At 41.2% G+C, this 22,246-nt stretch overlaps 1 protein-coding gene across 1 annotated transcript in view; it reads right to left on the reverse strand.

The window, feature by feature from the left end:
- piezo1 (piezo-type mechanosensitive ion channel component 1) overlaps positions 1–22,246 on the reverse strand; it is a 124,531-nt gene that overhangs the window by 13,601 nt on the left and 88,684 nt on the right. Inside the window, exons 10-33 of the mRNA XM_053616840.1 lie at positions 21,917–22,013; positions 21,431–21,549; positions 21,049–21,309; positions 20,096–20,201; positions 19,620–19,801; positions 19,276–19,424; positions 17,211–17,369; positions 16,158–16,246; positions 15,845–16,008; positions 12,910–13,086; positions 12,423–12,548; positions 11,098–11,298; positions 10,496–10,700; positions 9,442–9,546; positions 9,159–9,315; positions 6,195–6,438; positions 5,946–6,042; positions 5,321–5,486; positions 4,476–4,565; positions 3,940–4,016; positions 3,346–3,420; positions 1,137–1,234; positions 876–990; positions 49–135 (exon numbers count right to left, since the gene is read on the reverse strand). Coding sequence (XP_053472815.1) covers positions 49–135; positions 876–990; positions 1,137–1,234; positions 3,346–3,420; positions 3,940–4,016; positions 4,476–4,565; positions 5,321–5,486; positions 5,946–6,042; positions 6,195–6,438; positions 9,159–9,315; positions 9,442–9,546; positions 10,496–10,700; positions 11,098–11,298; positions 12,423–12,548; positions 12,910–13,086; positions 15,845–16,008; positions 16,158–16,246; positions 17,211–17,369; positions 19,276–19,424; positions 19,620–19,801; positions 20,096–20,201; positions 21,049–21,309; positions 21,431–21,549; positions 21,917–22,013 — 3,346 coding nt within the window. The remainder of the gene's footprint in view (positions 1–48; positions 136–875; positions 991–1,136; positions 1,235–3,345; positions 3,421–3,939; positions 4,017–4,475; positions 4,566–5,320; positions 5,487–5,945; positions 6,043–6,194; positions 6,439–9,158; positions 9,316–9,441; positions 9,547–10,495; positions 10,701–11,097; positions 11,299–12,422; positions 12,549–12,909; positions 13,087–15,844; positions 16,009–16,157; positions 16,247–17,210; positions 17,370–19,275; positions 19,425–19,619; positions 19,802–20,095; positions 20,202–21,048; positions 21,310–21,430; positions 21,550–21,916; positions 22,014–22,246) is intronic.

The raw sequence follows: 22,246 nt of genomic DNA on the forward strand, positions 1-22,246 counted from the left end.
ATCAATTCTTCCAGATTTCCTAATGCTAATTTAGAGGTGAGCACCTACCTGACTCCTCTCCTTCTTCCCCTGCCTCCTTCTCTTCCTCCTGAGATGTTTTCTCCTCAAAAACATGCTCTGCCTCCTCAGCATCACCTGATTAAAGAAAATAACTGAGCATGTAGCAGATGGCAATGTTATATACCACTGATCTCGAGCTTACTTCTCACATGAATGTGGGAATATAATCATGCAAAATGTATATAATAAAAGGGCTAACTACGCAGAAAACGCTTAAACTTATTTGCATAATGCTAACTGGTCACTGATCAAATAGTCTTATAAGGAACACTTAACACTAAACCTGAATACCACCAAAAACTCAGTTATCATACTTTATTAAGTAATATGCAGGCTTGTTTTACATTGATCACGTTTCAAGCATTTCATGTATCTGAATCAATACAATAGATTTTTTTTTATTTTAATATTGAATTTTAATCTTACACGGTATTACAGTGCAAACCCTTACACAGTTCCAATGTCATTTGTACATTTAAGTATTTTTCATGCAGATCTGTTATGCTATTGAAAACAAACTGTTTATGTACAGCGGTTTATGATATTACTGTGATATCCTTTGAGTTGAGTGTGTGATTATTAGGGTGCACAGTTTATTTGATGCTAAATTGGTAGGTGCAGTCTGTGTTAGTGTTGTAGCGTGCATTGCACAACAAAATTAACAAACTGAAGACACTACACACCTCGTTCCTGATTGACTACACTTGGGTTAAGAGGAAAATTCTTTTTTAACAATAAACCTTGAAAGAAAATGGCCATGTTCCTTTAGTATGTTCATGATGATGGTGTGTGTGTGTGTGTGAGTGTGGTCTTACCTGAGCCCTGTGAGGCAATCAGATTTCTCTCTCTCTCCCGTCTCTGTTCTTTCTGTCTCTTTTGCCGGTCTTTTAGTACCTGTTTAGCGCTGCTCACCCATGCCTGGTATGCCATCTGTAACATATCACACATACAGACACACAAACACACACAGCCTCATATACAAAAGGAAATAATCAACTGCACTTGAGTAACTATTATATTAACATTATCTGCCTGGTGTGTGGGGGTGTGTGTGTGTGTGTGTGTATATGTTTTACCTGAAATGCAGTCTGTTTGTGATGTTTCTGCTCTTCTTCAAACAGATCCTCATCCTCACTGTCTGATTCAAACAGGTAGTAATCCCCAGAATGCAAGACTACAAGAGAAACACACACAGACATATAGTTCCAGTCTGCTCTTTTTTATACATATCCATACGAGACAGAGAGAAAAAAGAAACAGCCAGTCTGTTTGAGTAAGTAAATGTCTTAGAGTTACAGATTAAGAGAGTGAGTGATAGTGAGTAAGTGAGTGAGTGCGAGTGAGTGGGTGAGTGAGTCAGAGTGAGTGAGTGAGGGGGAGTGTGAGTGTGTGAGAGAGTGAGTGAGAGTGGGACAGTGAGTGGGTGAGAGTGGGTGAGTGAGAGTGGGTCTGTGAATGAGTGAGAGTTGGTGGGTGAGTGTGTGGATGAAAGTGAGTGAGAGTCGGTGAGTGAATGGGTGGGTGTGTGGGTGAAAGTGAGTGACAGTCGTGAGTGAGTTAGTGAGTGTGTGGGTGAAAGTGAGTGAGTGAGTGAGTGGAGAGTGAGTGGGTGGATGAGTGGGTGGGTGAGTGAGTCAGGGGGTGTGTGAGGGGGTAGTAAGTGGTTGTGTGAGTGGGTAATTCAGTGGGTGTGTGAGAGTGAGTGGGTAATTGAGTGGGTGTGTGAGTGGGTAGTGAGTGGTTGTGTGAGTGGGTAATTGAGTGGGTGTCTGAGTGAGTGATTGAGGGAGAGAGTGGCTGTGTGAATGAGTGGGTGTGTGAGTTGGTAATTGAGTGGGTGAGTGATTGAGTGGGTGTGTGAGTGGTTGATTGAGTGAGAGAGTGGGTATGTGAGTGGGTAATTGAGTGGGTGTATGAGAGAGTGGGTGATTGAGGGAGAGAGTGGGTGTGTGAGTGGGTAATTGAGTGGGTGTATGAGAGAGTGGGTGAGTGAGTGGGTAATTGAGTGAGAGAGTGGGTGTGTGAGTGGGTAATTGAGTGAGAGAGTGGGTGTGTGAGTGGGTGATTGAGGGAGAGAGTGGGTGTGTGAGTGGGTGGGTGTGTGAGTGGGTGATTGAGGGAGAGAGTGGGTGTGTGAGTGGGTGATTGAGGGAGAGAGTGGGTGTGTGAGTGGGTGATTGAGGGAGAGAGTGGGTGTGTGAGTGGGTGTGTGAGAGAGTGGGTGAGAGAGAGAGTGGGTGTGTGAGTGGGTGATTGAATGGGTGTATGAGAGAGTGGGTGAGTGATTGAGTGGGTGTGTGAGTGGGTGATTGAGGGAGAGAGTGGGTGTGTGAGTGGGTAATTGAGTGGGTGTGTGAGAGAGTGGGTGAGTGAGAGAGTGGGTGTGTGAGTGGGTGATTGAGGGAGAGAGTGGGTGTGTGAGTGGGTAATTCAGTGGGTGTGTGAGAGAGTGGGTGAGTGAGAGAGTGGGTGTGTGATTGAGTGGGTGTATGAGAGAGTGGGTGAGTGAGTGGGTAATTGAGTGAGAGAGTGGGTGTGTGAGTGGGTAATTGAGTGGGTGTGTGAGAGGGTGGGTGAGTGATTGAGTGGGTGTGTGAGTGGGTGATTGAGGGAGAGAGTGGGTGTGTGAGTGGGTAATTGAGTGGGTGTGTGAGTGGGTGATTGAGGGAGAGAGTGGGTGTGTGAGTGGGTGTATGAGAGAGTGGGTGAGTGAGTGGGTGATTGAGTGGGTGTATGAGAGAGTGGGTATGTGAGTGGGTAATTGAGTGGGTGTATGAGAGAGTGGGTGAGTGAGTGGGTAATTGAGTGGGTGTATGAGAGAGTGGGTGAGTGAGTGGGTAATTGAGTGAGAGAGTGGGTATGTGAGTGGGTGATTGAGGGAGAGAGTGGGTGTGTGAGTGGGTGTGTGAGTGGGTGATTGAGGGAGAGAGTGGGTGTGTGAGTGGGTGGGTGTGTGAGTGGGTGATTGGGGGAGAGAGTGGGTGTGTGAGTGGGTGATTGAGGGAGAGAGTGGGTGTGTGAGTGGGTAATTGAGTGGGTGTGTGAGAGAGTGGGTGTGTGAGTAGGTGATTGAGGGAGAGAGTGGGTGTGTGAGTGGGTAATTGAGTGGGTGTATGAGAGAGTGGGTGAGTGAGTGGGTAATTGAGTGGGTGTATGAGAGAGTGGGTGAGTGATTGAGTGGGTGTGTGAGTAGGTGTGTGAGTGGGTGATTGAGGGAGTAGAGATTTAGCTAGGCTGCTTCAGCCTGTATGAGGAGTATGAAGGCGTATGGAGGTGTATGTGTACCAGTTGCATGATCTATCCAGGGACGGTACCACTCTTTTTTATTCTTCTTCTTCTCCTTCCTCTCTTCCTGAGACTCTGTTAAGAAGATAGGGCTGTTATCGTTATATCCAGTGTCCATTTTAACACGTTGATGGACCTTTTTTTTTTTTATGTGAATCGATGCATTTTGTGTTTTCTCTCACATGCTCTGTATTTTTTTTCTAATATTGTTGTAAAATATGACAGAACCTGTATGACATTTTCCAGAAAAAAACAACAAAACTGTATACTTCCACTGGTGAAATACACTGGCGTAACTTCTACCTCATAGTCCAGTGCGGTTACTCTTGAGCTTTAATTCAAAGTAAGAGCTGTTGGTGTTGATCTGGATGATGTCATCACAGACGGACACCACATCTGTAGGCACTGCTTGAATGTGTTTCCGCTTGCTATGGTCAATCAGTTGCTTGTATAGCACATCTGACATTATAAAATGTTCTTACACCAACATACTTTTACTAGAAGGCTCTCCAAACCTCCAAAAGGTATTTACTGCAGCTTTAAGTAGAACAGAACTGAATCAGGTCGGAGTGATGGAAGAGGGCGAATGTGCACCTGATGGCTGCTGCTCTCTTTCAGATAGTTTCCGTCCCTCTTTGTAGCGCTGCTGCTTGTCACGGATTCGCTTCATCCTGAGGAGACGCACGAATGTAAACAGTCACTGTAGAGCGGTATAGTGTAGTGCGTCAAAAGTGCTACTGTGTTTACGTACAACTGTATTTCATTCATTCAACTGAAACGATTTAAATCTCAAAAAGACATGCTGAGGCTGAGCATCTACAGTGGTGGAGAGTTACAGAAAATAAATCAAAATATGACAAAAAAGATCTGAATATTATATGTGGAATATAGCTACAGTATAATAGAGAATAAAGTAAAATCACACAACTAGGAGCATGTGTCAGAGTCACTGTTGAGTGAGCATGTTTACAAGGTTGCATGTTCGCTGCTGAGTTTGTCATGAATTATTTAAAATAGTAAAGAGAGAATCCATTTCTGGATTCTGGATTTCTGGATTGTAGCGTATGAGTGTTAGGGTGATGTTTGTGTGCTATGAGGGAAAGAGCATGCGAAAAGGAGCAGTCACTCACGAGCTCTTCAGCTGCTGAATGGATTTTTTCTCGTTCTGCTGATAAAAACGCACATTCTTTATAATGCTGGCATTGAACAGCTCGAAACCCCTGTGTACACGCGCACACACACACACACACACACACACACACAATCATAATCAATAAGGTCAGAGAGAATACAATCACTCCACATAATAAATTGTCCTCTCTTATTGCTGCAAACTATAGCAAATATAATTAAACAGCATTTCTACATGGTGTCCCAAAAGTCTCCATACATATACACACACACATACATATTATATATACACATACACACAAACATATATATATATATATATATATATATATATATATATATATATATGTGTGTGTGTGTGTGTGTGTGTATACACACATTTTTTTCCAGACAGGCTTTAAGAACTTCTTGGGCGAACAAAGAACGTATTGAAAGCATTCTCATGGCTGGATCGGGAAGCTGTGTCAAGGTTGTGATGGACTTAAACAGGAAACATGGCGAGCACTACACACACGACACTGCTGCCGAACAGATCAACAAATTCAAAAAGACTGGGAGTGTTACAGACCAACCGAGAAGCGGACGTCCACGAGCATCCACTGACGCCGGCACAACCGACGTAGTGCTGGCAAACATAGTCCCCTATGTATGGAGACTTTTGGGACACTCTGTATTTATAACAGAACTACTATCATTATTTTCTATTACTTAATATGTTATTATTGATACTAGTATTAACAGTCAAAGCAAAAATACTTTTACAAAAATGCTGCTAGGTCAAGCAATTTAGTGTTTCTACTGCACCAGCCTCTTGTCCCTCTCCTCCAGCAGGGAGCGCTCTCACCGTGATGCCTGTTGTGCTGACGCCTGAAGATCTGCAGTCACGTGCACAAAGTAAAAGCTGAGGAAGACTCTCCTCTGCAGCAGGAGGAAGAAGAAGCAGATGCTGTCCCAGATGATGCCTGCCTCCTCTATTGGCAAAGTGCACTCCTTATCACTCAGGGATGTGGCTGTGGAGATAAGAGACAATCACACACACACACACACACACACCTGTAACATTTCTGCACCTTGCCACCACAAAGGAGTTGGTTCTCAGCTAGCAAAATCATTTCTGGCAACAAAATGCTGCTAGGTGGAATGATTTTGGAATGGACTGATCTTCAAGAGCTTTAAGTTTCTGTTATTTTGGTGCTATGACAACATTTTGAGCATCTTGTGTGAGAACATGAGAACAATTTGAAGATAATTGTTAAAAATGAGCAAAATTTCAATCTCAAACATAAATCAGAGGTCCACAAAGAAACAACCATTTTACTGGTAACTGCACGAAAGTGAACGAGGTACGAGTTATGTTTCCAGTGCCAGAAATACAACTTGTACATTTTTTTGCTCTGTTCATTGAAAAAAAAAAATCCCTACGTTAAATGAATGGTTCGACTCTTAAACCAGTGAAAACACAGACTCACGGTCATAGTAGCCTTTGACTGTACAGACGAGACTGAAGAGATTGATCACCCAGCAGAAACGTGCCTGCATCTCAGCCACAAACACACAGGCCAGGATCTGGCAGGACCACACACACACACACACACACACACACACACACACACACTTCGTTAATGTATACACATCATCGACATGGTTATTACAAGTCCTAAACACAGTAACTGACAGTCAACAATGTTCGGAGTATGTGTGCTGTTCTTCTCACTCACAGACAGCACATTCTTAGCGATGATGACTCCTACATTGTAGATGATGAGGCAGTCCCACATGAGCAGGCGTGTACGGGAGGGTTTGATCATCAGATGCCTACCGTACAGCAGGAAGAAAAAGCAGGCCAGAAGATAGCCCAGACCGAACACGCTGATCCGCGTGGAGCCTGTCACAAACACGACGGCCAACACAAACCAGAACATGTAGCGGAACACTAGGACTTTCCCCATGTCCAGGTAAGATCTGAGAGATGAAAAGAAAAAGACAGAGAGAAACATTTCCAGTTCATTTGAAATAAAGCTTTGGTGTCATTTGAGCCAGTTGTCTGTTTTATCCCTACACCACACATGGAGGTTTAAATACACAGTTTCTCCTGTTTTAGAGCCCCTTGCACCAACGGACTCCACATCCTCAGTTATGTTTATCCAAAGCACTTTACATTGGTTCTCATTCACCCATTCACACACACACACACCAATGGTAGCAGAGCTGCCATGCAAGGCGCTAACTTGCCATCGGGAGCAACTTGGGGTTCGGTGTCTTGCCCAAGGACACGTCGGTATGTGGAGTCACGCGGGCCGGGGTTCGAACTGCCAACCCTACGATTAGTGGACAACCCGCTCTACCACCTGAGCCACGGCCACCCCCAGCCGTGTAGGTAATAGGTGTACAAGCACTTTTAAACATTAACAAACTGCACCATCCAGAACCTAAATTACCAAACACTGATAACATAGGATATGACAGGATGAGAACACAGACAGAAACTTAAAATGTAAAAAATGCTTCTGTTCTGTTACTCCTGCATAGATGTACAGTAAGCCAATGCTCCAGTGATTTGCTCACCTTTCTAGATGTCGCGCACTCGTAGGCCATGAGCATAGCTCCATAGATTCATAAAATGACCTAGTGGTCAAAAGTAGAGGCCCATAGGGGCAGGAATCATACTGCCTTAATGCGCAGAGGAGGAGCAATGATTGCCAGGGTCACAAGTGGACTATTGTAAAAAATAATGTCCGGACACCAAAAACATGTTTAGTTTTTTTTAGCAAATAATTGGAGTTGAATCTCTTACAAGTGTAAGTGCATACACTGTATATATGATGATATACTGCAAATATTGGGAGAGGAAAAGGGAAATTAAAGGGGAATGTCTGCACATAATAAATGCATGTGCACCACAGTGATCTTGTTTCCCCACACAAAGGCTGTGAAGATAAAGGAAAACATGTCTCACTTTTCCATTGCTAAATTTTCTGGACTAGTTTCAGGGCTTTTGTGCTGGTTTTTGAGATGTAGTTGGGCTGGAAATTTGGCTGAACCCTGACAACAAAAAAACAACTTGCTAGACTGTATGCTGGATGACTGTATGTTGGTTACTCTAATAAATTCACTAGATAGTACCCTATAACATAAATTTGTTTCAGGCTATGTCATTATTAATGTCGTTCTGCCCCCAACAAAATCTATGCCATAGAGCTGCTGCTATAAAAAGCATATCACTTTTATAATTCACTTAGTCCACCTAATTTTGGAATATTTGATAACAGACTGATCTTAACTGTGGTCATTAGTATTGTTGATTTAAATGAACTGATCCATATGATGATTTTTTTTAAAAACCTGGTTAACAATCCCACGAGAATAATAAGGCCCAAAGGATAAGCAATGTTTAATGCTAATCAATAGTGCAAATAATTAAACTACAATATGGCACCATGGTATTACACACATTTTAACAGTAATCTTTTTTATTTTTTTATTTTACTTACATCACACTGGGCAATGAGTGTGCATATACAATCCATGCTCCACATGTATTTCCCATTTTGATTTTTGTAGCCATAGAGTAAATATCTCTCCATACCTTCGAGCTCTGTTTTGTATGCGGGTGTATTAACATCCGTTTTATAGTAATGGGTATTTTGGCGGCAGTTAAAAGGATCAGTCTTCAAGAGAGCAGGAGGAAAACTGCCAGGATGCATAATCAGAAAGAAAAATTGATAGGAGGTCATTAAATTAAAGCAATTCCCACTTCTTCCTCGAAAGAAGAAGCATATCAGGGAAGACCAGAGAACATGGTAATAGGCTTTTCATGTTGATATGCCCATACCATAAGTGAGAATGCATTAATGCCAGGCAATCATCTCCTTTGAGGTCAAGATTATCACCTTGCTCTTTGACTATGACAATGATCTTTACGTCCTGCAAACATAGTGATAAGTACATGTCCTTCCTTTTCAGCTTAGATGCTATACACCACCACCATAATTTAAGTGTTAATTTCCTTTTACACTTAATAGGCTATTGATGTCATCATAGGATCTAATGTCATGAGCTTTTGTTTGTCGTAAGAGGGTTCTTGTTCTTGTTGTGTGTCCAATCAGATTTTCCAAATGAAAAGAGAAAAGATGACCTTGGTTCTGAAACACACCGATCCACATCAATGAAGGGCTAGCAACAGATAAAAGTGCTCCCTTGGAGGATTCAGGGTTTGTGACCTTGTTGGCATGAACAGCATTAAACCTAAGCTATAATCTTCTTATTTAAGCGCTCTGCTATATGACAGTGATATTTACGTTTCGCTTCTGCCATGGTAGTTTTCAGGAGACGTGGTTACACTCAATAAATGCTCAACCAGATGTATGTGCATTGTATTCTGCATTAAAAAAGGGATATAATCGGAATTAGTTTTAGTTTCTAAAGCAGTGCTTTCCCTGCAAAATCCTCTGAACTTTCAGTGGAACAGACAAGATGCTTAACGACTGCACAAATATATTTTTGCTACATTCATTTGTAATTTTCACTGAACAGCACCGGGACACCGGAAGTGTGCATGCATTATCCATTTCCCAAGATTCATACAGAATCCATTTCCCAAGATTCATACAGAATCCATTTCCCAAGTGCATTTCTCGTTTTGATTGGATTTCTGTAGACATTTCTCGGTCACGAGACCATACCTGCAGTTGATGAAATTAGGAGCTGGATTAAACAGCATGTCCTCCATGGGATCAGGGTTGTCTTTATTCTCTCCTCCCATCACTATCCATTCCTCTTTCTTCTCGTTCTCGAAAACCGTCCACTGCAGCGAGGCACACATTAGCAGCAGGAAGTCCGCTGCGTACGCACATAAACACAGAGTTCAAGACACACTGCACTCAATGCTAGATCTGAGTAATGGTCCTCTTTATTGGAATTTGACACAACGATAGTTCCAACCCCTGTCGAAGGCTATTCACTCACCGATGAGGTTCTTGGAGTTGGGGATGGTGTAGAAATCAGGCAGGTAGATCCATTTAATCAGAGCTGAGTTGATAGTGACTGAGCTTTTCCATCTCCATGGGTAGTCTGTACAAACATGCCATTAAAGTAGTCTTCAGAACAATACCAGAATGTATAACAACCCTTCACGCCGACATTAATGTCACTCCTAGTTTATCTCGTGCTCATCATGACTACTACTATAGTGTTTTTCATCTCGTCACTGTTAAGCTCCGGACACGTTTGTGTGTCATCTATCATCGCTTTGTTACATCTGTTAAATATAATTCGCTATCGTTCCTATTTATGTTGCTTTTAGCCGAGTTCTTTAATCCAATAGTTAAAAGCGAACATTTACCATGCAATCATTACCCAGTTATCTATACGAATAAAGGCGAAATAATATACATACTGTCTCTGCTTTTATTTTAAAACAGCAACACTTACTCAACTCTTTTCTGTTTTGTTTTTATCTCTGCTAGAAATGGGGCTGAAATGACAAAATGACCGTCTCCATTTTTATTTCATTTGATAAAAATAAAGTTCAAATCGAGGTTCGTCAGGACTAAGTAAAAGTAGGAGCTAAAAGCTGGGACATTAGAAAGTGGGTGACAATAGACAGCCAACAGTAAACGATCAGTATTTACTGATTTTACTGGAGCCAATTACTTGGATTATAAACTTTATTGAAATGTAATTAGTTTGTATAAACTAAAATAAACTAAGAGAGTCTTAATCGGATTTATTATTCAACCTATTGCTGTAGTTATGTATTTCTGTAGAAACTGACTGATCGAATGACACTTCGTCACTTGTCATTATGAACACGTATGGTTATGAGCCATATCACTCACACCACACCTAACTTTATGTTTAGAAGATACGTCTTAGCTTGACTAGGAAACGTCTTAACAGAACAAAAACACTGGATTGGCTGTGCAGCCCACAAACTAGATTGAGAATCTCTTCCTGTTACTTTCATAGTCCTATATTTGTGGTTATCCTAATGAAGAAGATCTTTGACAGGTGGACTAACCGATACAGAGAGCAGGAGGTATTCCCACACACAGGATGTACTGATAGATCATGAAGATGACCAGGAAGATGCAGTATTTAGACCAGATCTGAGCGATGGCCTCGCGGCGACGACGCACCATGATGGCGACCAACCAGCATCCGTGGATAATGACCAGGAAGTTCATGCGTTGGCCAATCACATTCACAGTCATCAGGAAGCAGATCTAGGGAGTGCAGTAAGTTAAATCGCAGCCATAACCACCAGTAACACAAGCAACAGTCAAAAGAATCATAAAAACGTAAGAAGAAGAACGTAACGGCATAGCCTACTGTGATAATTCTATTATATGAATAAGTTCATACACATGGGATTTAACTTTCCCAATTCTGGTGTAGCAGGCAAGGAATCTCAGACCAAAGGATGTTAATGAAGCATGATCTTTATCGTAGTAAGCCATGTCCAGACAGTTTCATGTCAGTCATCACTGTTCGATCATTTAAACACTGATGGATGTTTATATTACACTTACATTTAATACCTTTGAAATATTTGACATTATATTCCCTGCGACTTGTAAAGAGTGGTTTGAAAACAGTATTGTAGAGATGAAGGAGCCAGACCTCAAGGCCGAACTTGTAGAAGCTGAAATTGAGCAGGTATCTGATGCAGGGCAACAGGCCCTCGTCCAGTTTGTCACGTGTGGACTGTGGGAAGATGGCTGGGATGGAAGGAGGAGAACGCTGTACCCGCTTGTAGTGATGGATCTGGTGCCGGTACACTGTGGCTTCAAACACCAGCAACAGAAGCACCAGCAGATGGTTCTGATAGCACAGAGAACCCAGTTTACAACACACAAAAAATAGTAGTTCCTAGTTTCATGTAAAACATATTCTCCCTGTTAGCATGGCCAACGTTTGATATAATATCATTTCTACAATTTTGGATCGGTATTTACTTTGGTGTGTATATTAGAGGTCGATTAATCGGCATTGATAACCGACTGCTGGAACCGTGTGTTATCGGCAAAAATCCACACCGATAGTTTATCCTGGTTGTTTCCATTGCTGGAGCGGTTTAGAAGGGTTTGCTGTCATTTTACAGTTCGAGAGCTTCATCTAGAGGCGAAATAAAAACTATCACTGACACATTTTGTTGTGTTATTTGAATTTTTTGTTTTTTTTATTATGCACTTTTGATGTCTTTATTTTTATTTGGAATGTTACTTTTTGGTTCAGTTTGGATGTATATCTTTTATTGACTTTAATATTTATTAATAGTTTATATAAATATAAAAATATATATATATATATATATATATATATATATATATATATATATAAAGTACAATACAATTTCATGGTACAGTCAATACTATTTATTTTTGTAATAAAGTTCAGCACTATTTTACTTTGAGTGTTATGTTTTCATTCAGTATCAACATTAAAAAGTATTGTTTGATTACTCTGTTATCGGCAGGTACCGCCAAGTTAGTTATCGGTATCTGTAAAATCCATGGTTAACCTCTAGTGAATATATCAAGAGGTGCCACAAACCACAAATCAATGTAAATCAATGATATACTAGTCATCTCCTCGTATACATCTGTTTGTCGTGTTAATTTGACAGGGTCACAGCTGCTGCGTTTTCTTGTGGAGTAGCTAAAGAGCCTGACAGATATAGTGCTTGACAGTTTTGGACTGGTGTGAAGGGGTGAACCATTAAAACTGCATTATCACGGTTATTTGGGTGGCGTTCAAATTTTTCTGCCATTCGTCATCATTCATCTGACACTCCGTGTGGAAATCATTAACTGGTAGTCGGAAAAATTACATTTTAAGGCAAATGCTGTATACTCTACGCTGCTTTGGTAGTTTTTCTCAATGGCTATAGAACCTTAAAACTCTCTAGCGGTTGATCAAATTGAAGACAAAAGAACCAATCTTACCTTACTGTAGTCTAAAGCAGTGGAATGCTTCCTAAAGCCAAACCAGTTGGCTGGATCTACAGGTGCTTTGTAAAGTATTGAGTTCTGGATCTCATCAGTGTTCATACTCGTCTCATTACTCAGAGGCTAGAAGACAGAAACAGATAGATATGGAAAAATGGAATGTCAAGGACGAGAGAGAGAGAGAGAGAGAGAGAGTGAGAGTGAGTGAGTGAGTGAGTGAGTGAGTGAGTGAGTGAGTGAGAGAGAGAGAGAGAGAGAGAGAGAGAGAGAGAGAGGGTAGGAGATGCATCAAACCAATGCAGAGTCAACTTCCAGAAACAATGAGTCTCTGAAAACAAAATAAAGCATGTGGGTGTGTTCGAGCATGTCAAAATGTTTGCTTATGAGCTTATGGGATGATAACGATAGAGACAGAAGGAGTAAGAATTAAAATCCATGTTTGCAAGAATGAGAGATGGTACACATTGGTATGCGTGTGTCTCACCTCTGTACAGTTGTTGGAGTACACCTCGGGTTTGACGGCGCTGAGCTGGTACAGCATCTTGCAGACGATGATGACGCAAACCCAGACGGTGGACAGACAGGAGGCCATGGGTCTGAAACGGGTGAAGGGCAGCGCGAATGACCACAGTACCACCAACACCAAGTTCATCACAGACGGCTACACAGTGACAGAGAGGGAGAGCAAGAGAGAGTGAGTGTGGGTGGTGAGACACATTAACACCTCATAAAACAAATTGTTAATGATGTGAAATGAAGTCTTTCTAGGCAGCAACTGTCCTATAAACATATTTTTACAATTTTAGACCTGTAGCGTCAAACAGCATGCCAACAATTTTAAAAAAAAGTCAGGTTTGATTGTTCTGCATTTGTGCACGTTGCGAAATAAAACAGCACAAAGGGTTTTTTTTTTTTTTTTTGACAGCACAAAAGCAGCACTAAAGCAACCTGTTCTCGGTGAGATCACTAAAGGTTATAAACTATAAAAGTTTAACTGCTGATGGATTATTTTCCAGTAACATCACATCACAATGTTTTAGAGTGTCTTATTCCTCTTGTACTAAAGCAATTTACAAACCATTAAAAACTTATTTATTAATGAATGACATTTTGCACTTATTAGCCATTTACAGTCATGTGAAAAAATAAGTACACCCCATGGAAATGGTCTTTTTTTGACATACTTGGACAAGCAAACATTTGATCATCTTTGAAACCGTGTCTATTAATAAAGTTGATATACTTCAACAGAACCACAAGGAAAAATAGCTTATTTAATCATTTATTCAACAGAAATATCAATAGATGTGAGATTCTTCTGTGGAAAAAGTAAGTACACGCTTAGCCTCAGAAGCTAGTTTTGCCCCCTTTAATAGTAATAACTTCTTGTAGGTGTTTTGCATAATTATCCACCAGGCTTGCTGGAATTATTGACCACTCTTCCATGCAATATTCTTTCAGTTGCAAGGTGTTTGAGGGTTTTCTTGCATGTACTGGCCGTTTCAAATCCCCCCCCACAACATTTCAATGGGATTCAAACCCGGGCTTTGACTAGGCCATTCCATAACCCTCCATTTCTTCTTTTTGAGCCGTTCCTTGGTGGATTTGTTAGTGTGCTCAGGATCATTATCCTGTTGAAAGGTCCACTTTTGGTTCAACTTCAACTTCTGGACAGATGGCCTCACATTATCTTCAAGCAGTCTGATATGATGCAGAATTCATAGTTGAATCAATGAATGCAACCTGTCTAGTCCCTGAGGCAGCGAAGCAACCCCAAACTATAACATTTCCTCCACCGTGCTTCACAGTTGGTATGAGGTGCTTCTCCTGGAAAGCTGTCTTTGGTCAGAGCCTAACATGTCTGTTATTGCTGTGGCCAAACATCTCTATCTTTGGTTCGTCTGTCCAGAACATATTATTCCAAAAGGCCTGGGCTTTGCCGATATGCTCATTGGTGAACTGTAGTCTCATATGTAGACCAAATTTGTACATCTCTTTGTAACTGTAGAAGTATGCACTTTGACACTAACAGTTGCAAGACTTACGAGCAGATCCTGTGATGAAATTCTCGGGTTCTTTGAAACTTCTTATTGCATCAGACATTCTGCTCTTGGGCTGAATTTACTGGGACGGCCAGTACTGGACAAATTGGAAGACAAATCTGCGCCATTTGTAGTTCCTTACAGTGGAATGTTGCACTTCAAATAATCTGGAGATCTTTTTAAATCCCTTCACAGACTCATAGGCATCCACAACCTTTTATCTGAAGGCCTTACAGAACTCTTTAGATCTCGGCATGATGACACCACACACCTCAATAACAAAGGGAACGCCAGCTACTAGATATGAGAGGGGTATAAATAAGACAGGTTCCACCTGCACTCCCAATCTTCAACACATGATTCAATTTTATGGCTTTGAAGGTGTGATAAATGTAGAGGTGTACTTACATATCCATGTGACTGATCTGTTTTTCGTTCATTCAAATTGTGAGAGTTGTCAATTTTATGTCATTTGATAGCGTTTCAAAGAGGATCAAATGTTTGCTTGTTGAAACATGTCCAAAAAAACCCAACCAATTTCCATTTGGTGTACTTGAAACCAAACCAAAAAGTGCAAACTCCTCCATCCTAAAGACTTTCCCCCATGGTGAAAAAAATGCTGATCCTGGAGACTTCCATAAACGTCTCTTTATGGAAAACTTCCATGTCCTTATAAAATAAAAACCCTTTTGTTTATTTGTGCATTATTAGCCATACAAGTCCCTGTGAAGTGGTTTTTATTATAGAAATGATAACACATTACAACGAATACATTAAAGTGCACCTATTATGGTTTTTCAAATATTACCTTTCATGTAGTGTTTTATATCGCTGTTCGTGAATTTAAAAAAGTCTGCAAAGTTTCAAAGATCAAAGCGCACGACAAACGGGGTTATTGACTCCCAAAAGAAGGAATCGATTCTGAAAGGCTGAAACGAGACGTTCGTGATTCCAGACATACTTCCTGTACTAACCTACGTAGGTTTGTGACAAAAACCCCCGCCTCTGGTCTTCATCGCCTGCTCCGGACAGAAGGAGCTGAGACTCGGACCAATCACAGCAGAGTATGCTCTCTGAAGGGAGGCGTTTAGAATGAATCCTTTAAAATGAATCATTTAACGAGTCGTTTGTGTCACTGCAATTTAAATTATCAGCACAATAAAGTGTTTTTTGACCTTGGATGTATGTAAATCTATTGTATGAGAAAAAAAAAATTAGGCGCGTTTCAAAACCATAATAGGTGCTCTTTTATATAAGCCTATTGTTTGAATCAGAACTGGATCTACTGTTATTAAACAACAACCAGCAGATCTGAGAACTCAACAGAGCTTTGGTAAAATAAATCAAATATAATAAGTGTAATAGTTATTCTGAGACCTCTGCAAGCGCCACCCAGATGACAAACAGAGCAACAATTTTGAGGATGTGGAGCTCCAGGACACGCCAGAGGAAAACCTGGACGTGGGTGAGGATGTCGAAGAACTTCCTAAAGAGCACCATGAGTCTGTCCATCACCAGCCCCCACTTACTAGGCACCATCACTGAGGGAGAGTTTAAAAAAAAATTTGGAAAGTTGTAAACATGCAGCATTAAATATATTAAGTATAGAATAGGTCCAGAACATACAGAATCGAAATCAACATCATACTTATACGGCAAAATGTTAGTATGTCCTATTTTGTTGCCTGACCTCCATCTTCTGACTCATCATCTCCCAGCTCTGTGTTCAGCTCTTCCTCTGCAAAGTTTCCTCCCTCCGTCTTCAGGGCAGATCTCTTTCTGCATGTCCAAACAACACACATTTATATGAGTTCGCTTAGGGGCAAAGAAAGAACTTCAGATGAGTCCGAACAGAACACCACCTGAAACGGTTTCATTACAGGACTGTGAGGAAGACTTGACATGACTGTAATATATGACTAAAGATGTTCAGATAAAATTAAGTGTGCAAAATGTCCCCTTTACTCCAGTTGCAGTTGATCGGCCACGGTTTCGCAAAACGCGAACAAGTAAGAGAAGCTTATAACAACCAGTTTAGCATTGTGCAACCTGCATCTCTAAGTCTCATCGCACGCGCATGCACATTAAAGCATACTGCATTGTTTATAATCTCAATTAGACTTGCTTAAATGGTTTCTGTAATGCAAACTGTTATTTATATTAAGAGGGATAAAAAAGACAGTGCAGAACTCAAAACAATAGCATCTTGAAGCTGGAATAACTTCTTTATATTTTATTTATATTTCATATATTTTTGGTTAATTCACTGTCTTTAAAATTGACTTTGTCTGCTATCTTTATGTACAAATTACATCACTAAGTCGTGTCTTTTTGAGCGAGTTTGTGATGATGCACAATGCTAATTGAGGGCTATGTCCCCGTGTGACATCAGAGCTGTAAATAACCTCTACTTTCTCACTAGCGTAGCACCAAGCAACAAATCAGCATCAGAATCACTAAGCATATCATACATATTTTCATATAAACCTATTTAATGTGTTTCAGTGGATTTTCCTTTCAGGAGAATGATTATTCATATGCTCTCAAAGGTCCTGTAAGATTAACATGATGTACTATTTAAAAACCTGGCCTGTGCAGATGGAGCCAGTTATGCGCTCATAGACTTATTGGGATGCTTTGAATAGTGCTATATAAATACAGTTTGTTCTTGCAATTATCCAGACTAAGCGTTTGTTTGTTAGCGCACTGATCAGCAGTGAGAGATGAGAGATACAGGTCGTGCCTGTGCAGAGGTGTGACGTGCTCCAGGTCTGTGATCTTCATGAAGGACTTGTGGAAGTAGTGCAGCTGCAGGATGCAGGCCAACAAGAAGAAGCCTGGAATCAGAATACTGCTGAACAGCTCGGACAGCTTAAACGTCTCGAGGCCAATATCTCCAAGTCTGGAGGGCAGAAACATGCAGATGTCAGTGACATGAAGGGAAACACACTGACAAGTTTACAGCGCCCTCCACTAATATTGGCACCCTTGGTAAATATGAGCAAAGAGGCTGTGAAAAATTGTCTTTATTGTTCAACCTTTTGATATTGTGTTTGAAAAATTCACAAAATTACTCTGCTCTCAGGGATATCAAACAATCGCACACACAACACAGGTTTATCCAAAAATATATATCTTTGTTAAATATAGGTGTGCAACAATTATTGGCACCCCTATGAATTCATATGAGAAAAATATATTTGAAGTATAGTCCCACTGATATTTACATTTTTTTTAGTACACCTGGGTGACTATGAACAGGAAATTGTTCAACCGTGACTTCCTGTTTCACAGGGGTATAAATATGAGGTAACACATAGGCCAAATTCCCTCAGTCATTCACAACAATGGGTAAGACCAAGGAATATAGCTGTGATGTGTGCCAAAAGGTTGTTGAGCTTCACAAAATGGGAAGTGGCTATAAGAAAATAGCAGAAGCATTGAAAATGCCCGTTTCCACAATGAGGGCAATAATTAAGAAGTTCCAGTCAACTGGAAATGATATGAATCAACTTGGAATTGGACGTGTGTCTATATTGTCTCAACGCACTGTAAAGAGGACGGTTCGAGTGGCCAAAAAATCTCCAAGGATCACAGCTGGAGAATTGCAGAAGTTAGTTGTGTCTTGGGGTCAGAAAGTCTCCAAAACTACAATCCGATATCACCTACATCACCACAAGTTGTTTGGAAGGGATTCGAGAAAAAAGCCTCTACTCTCATCCAAAAACAAACTCCACCATCTTCAGTTTGCCAGACACTACTGGAACTTCAAATGGGATCGGGTTCTATGGTCAGATGACACCAAAATAGAGCTTTTTGACAATAAACACCAGAGGTGGTTTTGGCACACAGAGTGATAGCCATATGGAAAAGTACCTCAAGCCCACGGTTAAATATGGGGGTGGCTCCTTAATGTTTTGGGGCTGTTTTTCTGCCCTGGACATTCTGTTAGGATACACGGCATCACGGACTCTATCAAATATCAACAGATATTAAATGAAAACCTGACTGCCTCTGATAGAAAGCTTAAAATGGGCCGTGGTTGGATCTCCCAGCAGGACAATGATCCAAAACATACATCAAAATCAACACAAAAATGGTTTACTGACTACAAAATCAAGGTTCTGCCATGGCCATCCCAGTCCCCTGACTTGAAACCCATAGAAAACCTGTGGGGTGAACTGAAGAGGAGAGTCCACCAGCGTGGACCTCGAAATCTGAAGGATCTGGAGAGATTCTCTATGGAGGAATGCTCTCAGATACCTTGCCATGTATTCTCCAACCTCATCAGGCATTATAGGAGAAGACTCAGAGCTGTTATCTTGGCAAAGGGAGGTAGCACAAAGTATTGACTAAAAGGGTGCCAATAATTGTTGCACACCGATATTTAACAATATTTTTTTTTGGATAAACCTGTGTTTTGTTTGCAATTGTTTGATATCCATAAGAGCAGAGTATTTTTGTGAATTATTTTAACAAAAGGTTAAACAACAAAGACAAATTTTCACAGCCTTCTTTGCTCATATTTACAGAGGGCGCCAAAATTAGTTGAGGGCACTCTGACACACACAATGCTCTCGCACATGGACATAGACGGACATAGACAGACACACACATACATTATCAAAAGACACTCCAAATACATCAAGGAGATTTGTGCAAATATTTGACAATTTTATTTATAGCCGTGTGCACAACAATCTTTCACATCTTGCCTTGCACGTGTGCACAGGTCCAACGCCCGTCTCACTAGTGTCAGCTAAGTAATATCTGCTGTTTGGACAAGTAAATAAGGTTATATAGCGTACTGATCCTCTGTGAAGCCGGTGAAGTTCTTCCAGTAGTCTGGAAAGTCCTCAAACTGGTAGGTGTAGATGGCAATAAGCACCAACATGGTGTAGGCCACCACCAACCACCAGAATGGCTTTAGTAGCTTCCTCCATAGAGAGTAGTACACCTGCAGAGACAGAGACAGAGAGACAGCGAGAGATCATCAATGACAATGATATTATTATTATTATTATGAATAGCAGCAGTGGTAGTAGTAGCAGCTGCTTACTTACTGTTAGTGTTTGCATAATTTTGAACAGAATAAAAAAACATCGTGGCCTAGTTAGTACACTGTTATAGTAAGCAGGATGTGTGGTTTTACCTGGAAGAGGCACATGCAGAGCAGAAACAGCAGCATGTAGACGATCTTGTAGCCCACCAGCCTCCCGGCAAAACTGACCATGATGAACATCCCTCCACACACGTAGATCCAGTACTTAGCATAAAGACTCATCACCACTCTTCCCAGCAGCTTTAGAGTGGAGTCATCCTGGCCCATGCTCTCTGGAGGATAAGAGTGAGAGAGAGAGAGAGAGAGAGAGAGAGAGAGAGAGAGAGAGAGTGTCATGTTCACGTGTTTTGAAATGCTTACATGGGACTAACACAGGAAACAGAGCTTATTGATTTTTTTTTTAATTATCCTCAGCATGAGTCCATGAAACTCAAAAAGTTCGACCGTATCAAGGAACCACCCGGAGATTTGATTTTCTTCAAACCAGCACGTGGCCTCTTTTACACGTGTTGATTAAAGGAGTGAGTATGAGAAGGTGTGGAGTGGAGTTCAGTCGCCTCTCTCACCTCCAGTGGTGACCTCCTCGAGTGGGACGTTCTGCTTCTTCTTCCTCCCAAACTTATCCTTTACCGAGTGTCGTAAAAGCAGCCAGAACGTCAGCGTGAACAGCAGCTGGGCAAGAAATGGAGTGAGAAGCACTTTTTATACATCGTGGTTATGTTACCTTAGCGGCAGGATACATATTCGTTATTTAAGATCAGGACTTTCTAAATGAATGAGCGTTTTCATTTAAAACACTGACGAGACCCAACGTTTGAGACGGATCATGAGTGGCTTTTAAAGCCATGATGAACCTTTTTACGTCTTTTGGGGGAAGTCATTTTTTTAAAGCTCATTTGAATGTGCAGACTGGACAAAGTTTGAAAATGTTCACTCTGGCAGTTTTGCCAAATCGTTTTAAGAAACAGAGGAAGCTGAAAATCTCATTAGAAAACCTGAGTTAGGATTGAATCTGTGGCAGGAAGGCATTAAAATATATGAGTCAGAAAATAAAAAAGATAATCAGGTTCCAATACGCAAATAGAGATCCATGCAACATCGGTTTTTCAGTGAAAGGGGTAGAGGCGTGTATGTTTGAGGGTGTTTAATGTGCACATTTATAGAAGCTAAATGTCTTGCTGTGGGGGTAAAAGTAGAGGAGCTCCTGTAGCTTTTTTCTTTGTCTTTTTTTAAACCACTCTTTCCAAGCAACTTATCATTTATATATTAAAAGTTTTGGGTGATTTTACTCCCTCTTGCTTTGATCTTTGATGAGCAAGCCTTATAGTTCCTGGGTGTTTTAGGGACACACAATAATCAGTGTGGTATGGGCATAAACGTGATTCATCAGACAGTGCACTACATGCATGAGTGTGTACTATGGTTATTACTAACAGTAATACTATTCATGTGTATGATTCATTCCTAATGAAAGTCAGTCACCGCAGCACAGTAAACTGGGTTTCTCAGAAGCCCTCACCATGGCTCCCAGGCGTAGGCAGGGATAAGGCGCTTGGTCAAGTCCCATCTGTTTCAGGCTCATGTAACCCAAGTGCTTTGGCAGTTCGTGCTCCAGGTCCATGGCCCAGACGTACTGCAGGCAGCATAGGCCAAGCCCATACAGCAGGATGAAGGGTGAGCAGAGCATAGCGAAGCGGCGGCGTGCTCGCAGCATCCAGATCACACACGCCCATAAGAGCAGCACAAACGTCAACCAGCTGTGGTAGGTGATGCTCCATACCTGCATATATATTCATATATCCATCATAACTGCCGAAATGCAGGTATTATCAATAGTATGTTTTACTTTACATACAGAACGTAGGAGGCTGATAAAAAAAAAAACATGATGAGGACGTTACCATCATGGCGATGAGAGCACAGACGTAACTCTGCTGCATGATCATCCTCCACACTAAACGTACAGGACTGTCCTGCTGCTGCTGTTGCTGCTGCTGCTGCACTGTCTCTGAGCTGGGACCTGACACACACACACACACACACACACACACACACGTCTTACCTTAATTTCACACTAAAAATTTATTTTCTATTTTACCCATCTTCACCAAGGGTGCCATTAATTCTGGAGCTCTCTCTACAGATTTAGAGGTGCAAAGGTCCAGAAACTGATCTTGTACCATTACAGTAAACTGAGTTACAGTCATAACTCGTTGTAACCGTTTCTGTAACAGGCCTCGTCATTAAAGCTTAATGAGCATAAATATTCACTCCCTGTAAACTGAACCTCGTGTGTCACAGCGCATCTGTGTGCATTAGCATCACTAGACACACAGAGTCCCGAATACACTGCTGAATCTCTGTCTGGTAGAAACACACAGATTTACCTAGGTCATGTTGGCTGGAACCGTTTGTGCCGTGGGCTTTGGCACCGCTGGTGTCTGTTTCCTGCTCAGGACTTTCACCTGTAGCCAGCAACATTCGCTATAATAATAATAATAAAAAAAATCAGATCATTTAAACAGAAACACAGCACAAAGCAATTAAATATTCAAGCGAAGCTGCAATAATTACGGAAACAAGCTCCGTAATGGAAATTTCCATTGTTCTAGTATACTGTTATACAATAGTTAATGCTATTAAGACGCAAACCTCTGAGCATGCCATTCAGACAGAAGCAGACCCATTCTGCATGATCTACTGCTGCTGTCTCTATT

This window comes from Ictalurus furcatus, chromosome 27 (genome assembly GCF_023375685.1).
Source record: "Ictalurus furcatus strain D&B chromosome 27, Billie_1.0, whole genome shotgun sequence".
In the NCBI taxonomy this organism is placed as follows: domain Eukaryota; kingdom Metazoa; phylum Chordata; class Actinopteri; order Siluriformes; family Ictaluridae; genus Ictalurus; species Ictalurus furcatus.